The sequence below is a fragment of the Aythya fuligula genome, chromosome 2 (genome assembly GCF_009819795.1).
Source record: "Aythya fuligula isolate bAytFul2 chromosome 2, bAytFul2.pri, whole genome shotgun sequence".
In the NCBI taxonomy this organism is placed as follows: domain Eukaryota; kingdom Metazoa; phylum Chordata; class Aves; order Anseriformes; family Anatidae; genus Aythya; species Aythya fuligula.
Window position 1 is genome coordinate 135,693,765 of NC_045560.1, and position 10,270 is coordinate 135,704,034.

Genomic DNA, 10,270 nt, shown 5'->3' on the forward strand with positions numbered 1-10,270 from the left:
CATGTTGGTTCACTCTGCTCCAGCAGCCAGATCATTAATGTAGATATTTAGCAGTATCGGACCCAAATCAACCCCTCAGGTACACCATCAGCAACCTGCCTCAAGCTAGACTTGGTGCCAGTGATCACAACCCTTTAAGCTGAACAGTCCAGCTGTTTTATGACATACCAGCTCAATCTACTTACATAGTCCATAATTCACAGGTTTAGGTGGATGCTACAGGAGACATTAAATGCCTTACTAAATGTATTTATCCACCTAATTACACTTAATGTATTTAAGCACCAAGACAGGTTGCCAAGAGACTGTGCAGGGTGGAAAACCTCCCAGAAGGGAGGCAGGACCAGCTCCAAGCCCTGAGCAGTGGCTTTGTTATCTTGATGCAGGAGGCCCATCACTAGATGAAGCCAGCTTGGTCATCAGCACCCATCAGAGATAAGCAGACAATATTTGGATGATATCAATAACCACTGGAAGGTATCAAGATGTATACCTGGATACTATTAGGATGTTTGTAGGATGAAATGAAGCTGCCCCTCTGGTCACTTACTAGGGGACTGGAGATCATTCTTAAGACAAAGATAACACAGTCCTTGTAGAAAGTGCAGTGCTTCCCCATGTACTCCTTATGACAGTCACCTTGTGAAGACCTGTCCCATCTACAGTATGCTTCCCTTCCAGGGCTTTAGCTCCTCTCCCTGTGTGTATTTTATTAAGTGATGTTTTTAGTCCCCATCCTCTTCACATACCCGCCTTGTAGCCAAAACATCCCTCAGACCACGCATTGTCACTTGATTGAGCAATGCAAGCCAAATCCCCCAGAAATCTTCATACCACAGCAAGAATTCTGTTGCGCTCACCATATTCATACCTACCACGCTCCAAGGGGTGGTGCTCACACATCTCAAGTTTAAGACAAAATAAGACTGACGATTTTTGATAGGCCATTTTTTTTTATTGAGTTTGGATCACGTCTCCCATGGTGCGCGTCACGCACTACGCAAACAAAATACAGAGGATCGCTTTAGTAAATGCACACTGGTTATTAAGCAATGCTACTTTTTTTTTTTGGCAAAGTGCTGTATTTTGTCGGTTTTCAGCTTGTGTTAAGCTATTAAAGGTAAGAGCCAGACATTCTTCCGTATCAAAAGGTCTGCTACAAATAGAGAAGTGGCTCTAGAAAGAAGCTGCCATAGATGCATAGACTGATGTACAGTATCGACCCTAAGTGAAATGTCCCTTTTGAATCTTCAAGTTTGCTGTGTAAAGTTACACCGAGAAGGCACAGTTTAAAATGCAAAATCTGTCCATTGACCAATACATATGAAAATACCATTTCTGAAGGATTCATGAATATCAATCAGTATGAGACAGTGCAAGGCCTCCACTTTTACAAGAAAAAAAACACACATTTTAATACAGTTCAAAAACCATATAAAAAGCCACACAGCTCACTATTAAAACAGAAAACCATAACAAATCTAATTGCCCAATAGCTCCAGGCATAAAATGGGGCTAGACCAACATAAATATTCAAAACAAATTAACAAAAAGCAATTGATGCAGTACTATCTCACACAATAATATGGTTTCCAATATTACAAATCGAAAAGCACAGCTTTGTGCAACAAAACAGTTTATATCCTGAAAGATATAGGCGTTCATCACCAGAAAGTTATCTAGTAATGTAGTATAAAAAAGATCAGTTTCTCCCAACTCTAGGAGCAGTCTGAAGTTGCATTTACTTGCCTGCTAAGAACAAACCAAGGCTCTCATTTTAATGCCTGGGAGCCTTTGTACTCTCAACTCCATCTCCCCACTGAGATTCAAAGGATTACTTACTCCTTCCAACACAGGGAGGTGGAGACGCCATCTTCCTTCATTTAACTTTAGGAAAATTAAAGCTGAAGGAAAGTAGTTACTTACGCATCAAGAGAAACAACGCAGGAAAGCACAGAATTTTCCTGAGCTAGAAAGCTGTCGGGGAGAAGGAAGTTTAAGTTGGACAAAGAGTTGGAGTGATAAAAGGTAGATAATCTGAGACAAGTAGAAGTATTTATGCCAGTGTACAGATGTGAGACTGGTGAAACTACAGCTACTTGCAGGTAAACCAGAATATTTGGACCACAGAAGAATTCCTGTATGGACACAGGTACAGGCTGCTGTGAATAGTAACAAAACCCCTACCTGAGGCTCACGATGTGACCAATTTTGTTCTTTCACAGTCCATGTGAACTCCATGTGTCTAAAAATCTAGCATATCCAGGAAAGCACCACTTGCTCTTACACATTTAACTATTTGTCAATATCCCTTTGCAACAATCAGAACTAAACTCAGGGAAGCAGCAAAACTGCAGTGAAACATTATAAAATGAAACAGATCCTAGGTGCTGTTCTCCATACCCTAGGTATGTTCCACAGCAATTCCAGTTGCACTCCATGCAACACCAACACTAAATTGGGGCTAACTCAGGTTGTTGGGCTTCTGCAGAACTACGGCATTTGGCTGGACTGAAAATAAAGAAAATAAAGCAACGCAGGCCTGGAATAATTCACATTTTTGACCTCGCCCAATTTCCAGAGACCCCCCACATGACTCCTTATACTAGCTTTTGTATAAGGACTACTGGAAGACATGACTGCAACGTTAACACTTTAATGCCCTAGGCACTAAACACAGGGAAAAACAGTTGAGCACTGACAGAAAGGAGATAAATTTACATATTTCCCCCTTTTCTGCTTCTTCACCTCCAAAGCCATTTAACCTACTTCCTAGATATATCTATCAGGGTTCAGTGTGCCACATACACTCTGCTAACAGGTAAAGTTTAAGTGCCTGCCTCCTTCCAGAATTCTCAAGTATTTGCTGGTTTTGAATGGCTTTTCTTCCCTGTTGGTCTACAGAATTCATGTCCAGTCCTCCTCTGCCCAGCTGAAGGGAAGAGAAAGCACTGCTGATGTGTCTCAATTCATACAGTTATCTCTGTGATTAGTTAAGGCTTTCAGCACTCTTTTCTCCCTTCCACACCACCCTTCATTTCCACTCACAATTAAAAACTCAGACTTCATTGGAGAGGGGGACTAGAGAAAGTTAGTTAGGAAAACTTCTAAAAAAAAAAAACAAAAAACTTTCAGCTATTTTTGAGCAACTCTCAACCCGTAAACAAGAAAAAAATCTAACAGCAAATAGCAGCTCAGAAATAGCTGAGCATCAGCCTGACTTCTTTAAAAAGCAGTCATCTACTGACAGGATTAGAACAAGAACAGTTGTTCCACCATCTTTTTCTGTAACTAGACAGATTAAAGGGAATGGGTTAGGGTTTGGGAAAATATGTCTGTCTTAGAAGACAAGAAGAGTTAGAGAAAGGGGAGAAGAGAACTCAAACTGTACCAGGTAAAACAGTTCAGCTCTCTGGGTTACACACCTGCACTTAACCCATAGGTCCACTTTTCCTTTCACTCCACTGTGAGGTACTACATCTGCAAAACCAGTGCCACGTCACACTGCAGGAACATCGAGGGGACATTTAGCCCATTTCTGACACCCACATCACGTACCCAACGCAACGCCAACTCCTCTCAAACACAGACAGGTACTAGGCAATTTGGATGAGATGTCCTTCTTGTAACAGTTCAGCATTGCTATGTAAAATCCACGGGCAGCTACGGTACTTCCTTGTTAGAAGGTGATCACAGATGCTGAATACAGACAGATACACAAGCTGTCAAGTATTTGTCATTAAAGCATATGGCTAACCTCAGATTCTCTAACTCCGCTTTGATTAATGCAAAGATGCAACTGATTTTCCATCTCAGTTAAGTCTCCTCCCCTTAGGTGGCCCTCAGAGGCCACCTAAGACCCCATCGGCGTACAAAACAGCCCAACCTGTCGTGCTGCTGGGCTTCCAGGACACTGACATTAAACACCGTGTAGGACTTGCAGCGAGATGTCTGGAGAGGTGTCGTTTGGTACGCACGCAGCTCTAGCTATGATTGTGTCTGAGGGAACGATAATCAGCTTCGGATTGACCACACTTACCTACGCGCGAGAACAGGAGCGACCTAAGAACCAATTAGAGCACAGATTAAAAACCCCCGAGAGCCGTCAGTAATTGAACTGACGCTGGCAAGGCTGGTGAACAAAGAGTCCGTTGTGCTTGAGCTGCCGAGAGTGGCAATCCCTGGTGAGGTTTTGGCGGCGGAGGCCGTTCCTGCTGAGATAGTGTCTTTCGCCGCGCTCCTTTATCCAGTGGGTAGGACGAAAGCTCTTGGATTTTTCCAGAAAGGCTGAACGAGTAGCGAGGGCCGCGACGTAGCAGTGAACACGCTGTCCCGTTTCATTTTGGGCCTCCAGTCTGAGAACACAAGGAAATTCAGATGGTCACCGAGTTAGCATTGAAAAGAGGCAAACTGTACAGGGCATGAGAACTTCAGCATCGGGCAGGTCAAGCAGGGGCACCCTCATTCTACTGAGAAACGATTTGGGCCGAGTTTAGGCCAAGTCAATTCAGGAAAAAAAAAAAAATCACATTGGTAAGTAGGGTGTAGTGCTGCCAATTCACTTTTTCTGCAGAGGGAACACAATAGCCTCGAGCTATTATGCTATTGTGCCTTTCCTTCCCTGCCCCACCTCCCCAACCCCGAGATGCAGCAGGGATCAGAGCCACAAGGCTGCATGCGTCACTGATCCAGCTTTAGAAGACTTAGATTTATCCACGGGGCTAAGTTTGGTTTAAAAAAAACATCACCTTGAACATCATTTGTTCGGTCTGAAAACAAAAGCACACGGATGGAAGCGTACAGCTGGGTCACTGGCCGCACGAGTAAACCCAACCAATGTTCATGCACGAGAGTGGGAGAGAGACCAGTGGTGGCACACGCTGGGAGCAGCTCAGAAGGGTCGTTCTCCAGCCAGCCCTCTTGATTTCACGAGCAGGGAGGCAGCAGTTTTGGCAAGCCCTCACTCCATCATGCACTAGTGAGGAACAGAACAGCAGCCTATGCAAGCGGGGACTGACTGAGAAAGGACTGCCCTACTTCCCAGAACAACCACTGGATTTCCTAAAAACTTCCCAATGTGCAGTTTTAGAAGTGAAAAAGCAAACCCCAAGTCTGAGTGCAACCAGTGGCACCAGCACTACTCGCCTTCCCCCTTCCTGCCCAGCAAGGTGTCTGCAGGGCCGGGAGCTTGCTCAGGCACAAGCAAAGTACCTGTTGGGAAATCTTACTACTCTGTGAAGCCCGTTAACCCTGGGGAGGGTTAATTGCCCCTCTTGTCCCAGATCTGTGAGCTCCTGGAGAGCCTGCAGCCAGTCTGGGCTGCCATGCCCATGGTACACCCTCTCAGCCTTGCCCTTGCAGGCGATCAGCACAGACATGAGCTCTGCCTCTCCCCACTCCACGTGGAAGGGATGTGCTGTCAGTGTGGTACCTCACCCTGCCCCTCCACTCTAATTTTCACCTTTTGAGTGTAAAAATCCACTTCATCTACTTGCTTTTTAGCTCTCTGGGTACAGGTGCACTCAAGCCTACAGACTCCATAAGAGTCACATATGGCACGCTCGTTCTCTCTTCTTCCCTCAACAGATTTATCCTAAACACTTGAAATATGAAGCAAGGAACAAGTGAAGGGCATCGGCTGCTAACATAAAGCATTGTGATTTACTATGGAAAAACATGACCAGCTTAAAGAACAGAGGGAAGTTTATGCACCATCCTTTTGCTTTGAAAGAAATTTGGAAGGAGCAAACGGAGATTTCCTCCACAAAAAGGGAAAAGACCAACTTAAAATTCTTGCTGAGGATGGTTTTCATTTCACACACCCCTCATGCTTTACAAACCAGTGCTGGAAGAGTAATAAAAAGTGGAAAAATGAAAAAATGAGACTGGGATAGCAGATGTGTGAATTATCCAGGAGGCCATGCACTCCTGTACCTTACTGGTTGCTCGTGGTAGTCTGGCACTAGTGGGCCCCAGGCTTTGGAAGTGGGCTGACAACCTCCTATCCTCACAGATCTCATTTTAGAGAGGTTGTGGCTAAAGCCAGCCTGCTGCTACACACACTCTGCTGTGTCCTCAGCCTCTGTTTTGCCAGAAAGCTAAGCATCCTGCTAGTTGCACTACACAGCCAGGCCTCATAAGGAACATGTTGGGATCCAGACCCCGCAACAATTAAACTGATTTTTCTGCCCTTAGCATTTTGGCTTGTTAAAGCAGATGGAGTTAGGCTCGATCAATTCACATTATTTGGCACAAAGGTTAGTCCTAAAAATGAGTATTGTTTCGGCATACAAGGCTCTAGAGGAAGCAATGTTGCTAGCAGGCTGATCAAACAAGAAGCACTGTCCCAAAACAGGAGTACTTACTGTGCCAGCGTGCCTTAAACAGCTTTTCTTGGCCCTACAATGTTAAATGGCCAACCATTACATCACTGGGGACTGCAGAACAGTTTGAGACTCATTGCAGTGTCATTGATTTTCCCCGTTTGTGATTTACCTCAGCTTTAGACTTTAACCTGCTCCCAGTTCTGCCACCCAAAATAGTTACATTTTCCACACAAGCCCAGGTCATCTAAATAAAGCAGCAACTGAGAAGTCAGTGTGAAGAAACTTAGCGATACGCCAGCTGAGGATCTCAGCTTCAGCTCCCCAATGCATTAAACTAGCTTAACACAATACAAGATACTGATATAAATTCTTTGGGAGGAGCATCTCTCGTTCACAAGTCACCAGAGAAGTCCGTATCCGACTTCAGGTGTTCCTATCCCCTGGAGATTAACAGTTTAGATAAACTGGCCTACTGCCCTTCACCAGGCCACGCCTGACTCCCTGTGCTTACCTCAGATTCCCTCAGATCTTCATTTTTAAAGAGGTGCTGTGTGCACATCGCCTCCTACCAAGGTAAGCTCAGCCCTTGATGCTTTACACCACAAACTGCCCTCCCCAAGTAACTACAGCAACCCAGGATTACAGATACCAGGGCTGTGCTTCGTTACACAGCAGCGTGCACCATCTCAAAGTCACTTCGTTCTTCAAACTGAGAGCTTGAAGCGTGGAAAGGGGCTGATTGGAAAAGTCAGTGGGTACCTACCTATAGCAGCTTGATCACTGCACTCACTGTTTTCCTCTACAAAGCTCACTAGACTACAATTTTTTTAATTATTGCTGCTACAGGTGTCAGGAAGAGTCAGTCTTTATTAGCCAGGACTCACAAACCATCCCATTATTTCTAATTAGGGGAACACAGGCAAATGAGGAGCCACGGTGGCACAGATACACTCTATTTGTACACATGCTGTATTATATAGATGTCTGTATTGTGTAGATGGATGCACTGGCCATTTAGCACCAAGGAAGCAGTGCACCAAGCACTACAGCAGCAATTCCACGTGGCCAGATCTTTAGGACCCAAAGCTAAAACAGCGCAGCTCCTGCTAGAAGTTTACAGTGCAATTTTTTCACCTTGTGGGGAGTAAATCTACGAGCATCAATTTAATTTTGTTCCACAAGGTGTGCGTGGGAGATTTAATCTCTTGCCCTAATCCATCACTAGGTTAGAAAAACAAAAGGACTTTCCTGCCAGGATTGTTAAAGTAATATTTTTCACCTCAAGGTGACTGAAGAGGTACTGACTAATGAAAAATACCCATAGCTTCGAGGGGTCTGAATGCTTTTAAGTGTATAATACCAGCTACAGTTAACTGCCAGACCTGGAGTGTGTCCTGAGGGAACAATTGGGCTCCATAAACATGCACCACAGTGCCAAAACAGCATCCCCAAGTCCTCCACAGCCCTGTCATCCCCTCCCATTTTCCTAGGCAGGCAGCTCTGCCCGCCCTGCTCTGCTTGTGCAGGATTCATGCTTTATTCACTCACTCCAGGATAAGCTGGAAAATTCAGTATTAAGTGTCTACAATGATTAAGTAGAAACCAGATCTTTTTGCAACGAGGCAAGACATACCTGGGGCTACCCGGGCTGTGGAACTCCTCGTCCCCGCAGCCGGGCTCGCTGAGGCTGTGGCAGGCGTCGTGGACGGCGTAGACGGACATGCTGGGGTGCTCGATGAGGAGGTTCTCCATGGGACTGGTCTCCACCTTGATGGCCGTGAGCCCGCCGGCGGTGAAGCAGGGCGGAGGGGTGATGAACCAGCTCTCCTCCATGGGGCACGACTCGAAGTGGATGAAGCAGGACTCGCTGGCCTCCGGCAGGTGCTCCAAGGGGGGCGGTAAGCAGGGGAAGACGGGCGAGCTGCCGGCGGCCGGCGCTTCGGCGAGGTCCCCTTCCTCCGCGGAGCAGTTGGTGCAGGTGTCTGCTGCAGGGGAGGAAGCCAGGGATGTTGGCAAGAGCAGGACACAGCCAGCAAGGTCAAACCAAGCCAGAAACAGGATAGAGGAAGGCAGAAGCAGAAATACACCCCTGTCAGCATGTACACAAAATTTGCTTTACGAGCAAGGGGAGGGGAAAAGGGAGTTCCCTGATGATCCAGGCTAGACACCAGACACGTAAAATAACTGTTATCAGCAGAGCAGTGCAATTGTGTAATAAGTCAAATAGGGTTTATCAGCAGGAGTGGCTCTGCTGAAGCCTGTGTCAGGTCTAGAGCCCTGACATCACTCTTCTCATCCGTTTACATAACCTGTTTTGGTGCCTTTGCTCAGAAGACACCTTCTGTTTGCTCAGAAGACCTACATTTCTATCTACATTCCTTTTTCTTAGCCTAAAATCCTGCTAAGTGACTGGTTTCTTCACGTGGAAAGGCGACAAGTACAAACCATCTTACCTATGAAGTCAACCAGAATCCACTCATCATCTTCCTTCTCACTGAACTCTGGCTCTTGGCTGGACAGGCTGTCAATGTCTCCCATGAACATGTTATTTAACCTCTGGAACATCACTAAGGCAGGAACAAGGCTTTGGCTGGTGGATCTTTACGCCCCAGGAGCAAGGCACAGCTCACACCACGCTAGCAGAGCGGCATCAACTGGAGATTAAAGTGCATGGATGCTTTATCAGCTTCGGCACGGGACGTTCAGAGTCATGGCTGGTAAACACTGCGAGAAAACAAACAAAAACAGGCTGTTAATGACCAAGCAGCAATAACACTCTCAGGGAAACGAATGCAAACCCTCCCCTTGGTGCTGCCGGAGGTGTCTGTGGGGGTTTCTCCCCGCAGCGAGAGGCACTGGGGCAGCCTGGGTGCCTGCTGGGCGAGGACAGCCTTCCTCCCAGGTCCTCCTCCCCGCACAGAGCCCTGCCCAGCCGCCAACCCCTCCTTCTGCCGGGTGAGGAGGGAGCTTTTGTGCTGCTGCCCAGCGCCCCGCCGGCCTCCCCGGGGGCAGGGAGGGGGATACGGGGTGGGGGGGGGGGGGACCCCCAGTGCCTCAGACAGCACCCAAGGGTGCTTAACGGCACCGTTACAATACAACTTACCTTAAAACTGTTCATTATTTGAACTCCTGCTGCTCGTCAGGGCTCTCACAGCTCAACACCGCTCCGATAACACAGCGGACTGTGTTATTTATTATTAACTGAGGTAAATTAATTACCCACACACACACCACCTCCTGGGGGGGGGGGGGTGATAGGGAGGGACCCCAACCCCCGCCCCAAACAACGACCCCACAAACGAGGGGTGCACAGCGGACCCGGAAAAGCTCCGGGAAGCCAAAATAAGGCAGAAAAAGTAAAACTAAATAACAATAAAATAAAAAATAAATAAACAACAGCGGAGGCAGCGCCAGCAGCCCCGCCGCCGCCAGGCGGCTCCCACCACCCCTCCCTTACACATACACACACCCCGGCGGCTCCAGCTCCGTGCCGGCAGCGAGGCACCGGGCTGGGAACCCCAAATCCGAGAGCCCTGACCCCAAAACCCGGCACCGGCACCCGCACCCGCACCCCCACCCCCACCCCGGTGCCCGCCCGGCGCCCACCTGCGCGCTCCCGCTCCCGCCGCTGCCGCTCCCGGCGCCGGGCGCGCGCCGTGCCCGCGCCGCCCTTTGTTGTGGGGAGGGGGGGCGCGAGGCCCCGCCCCCCCGCCCCTCCGCCAATGGGAGGCGCCGCCGCCGCCTGTCGCTAACGCACGTGACGGGGAGGGGGGGGAGAAAAGGGGCGGGGCTTCGCGGAGGGGAGGGTGGAGGCTCCGCCCCGCTCCCGGCCCCCCGCGAGGCTGAGGGGAGGGGATGGGGATGGGGAGGGGGGGAGCCCGCTGAGGGGGTGCCTGAGGTGCCCCCTCACGGGGAGCCCGAGTTAAGCACCAAGCAGATCCCCA

At 48.3% G+C, this 10,270-nt stretch overlaps 1 protein-coding gene across 3 annotated transcripts; it reads right to left on the minus strand.

Annotated features, from left to right (window-relative positions):
* Positions 1–1,259: 1,259 nt before the first annotated feature.
* Positions 1,260–9,967, minus strand: TP53INP1 (tumor protein p53 inducible nuclear protein 1). 3 transcript variants are annotated; one of them, XM_032182211.1, is made up of 4 exons: positions 9,933–9,967; positions 8,780–9,050; positions 7,960–8,311; positions 1,260–4,355 (listed from the first exon to the last, which is right to left on the minus strand). In XM_032182211.1, the coding sequence occupies exons 2-4, from the start codon at positions 8,889–8,891 to the stop codon at positions 4,106–4,108; spliced, it is 714 nt and encodes a 237-aa protein (XP_032038102.1). In that variant the 5' UTR covers positions 8,892–9,050; positions 9,933–9,967; the 3' UTR covers positions 1,260–4,105. The 3 variants fall into 3 exon arrangements, with proteins under 3 accessions (XP_032038102.1, XP_032038103.1, XP_032038104.1); XM_032182212.1 differs by lacking the exon at positions 9,933–9,967 and adding an exon at positions 9,430–9,497; XM_032182213.1 differs by lacking the exon at positions 9,933–9,967 and adding an exon at positions 6,366–6,399 and having other exon boundaries at positions 4,265–4,355; positions 8,780–9,194.
* Between the last annotated feature and the right edge of the window lie 303 nt (positions 9,968–10,270).

What these genes read in the sequence shown, in the direction of transcription:
- TP53INP1 (XM_032182211.1), bottom strand. Translation starts at nt 8,891, where the DNA reads ATGTTCCAGAGGTTAAATAACATGTTCATGGGAGACATTGACAGCCTG. An exon ending in GATTCTGGTTGACTTCATAG is followed by an intron (nt 8,312 to 8,779) that starts GTAAGATGGTTT and finishes CCTCCCCTGCAG; the next exon opens with CAGACACCTGCACCAACTGC. An exon ending in CACAGCCCGGGTAGCCCCAG is followed by an intron (nt 4,356 to 7,959) that starts GTATGTCTTGCC and finishes TTGTGTTCTCAG; the next exon opens with ACTGGAGGCCCAAAATGAAA.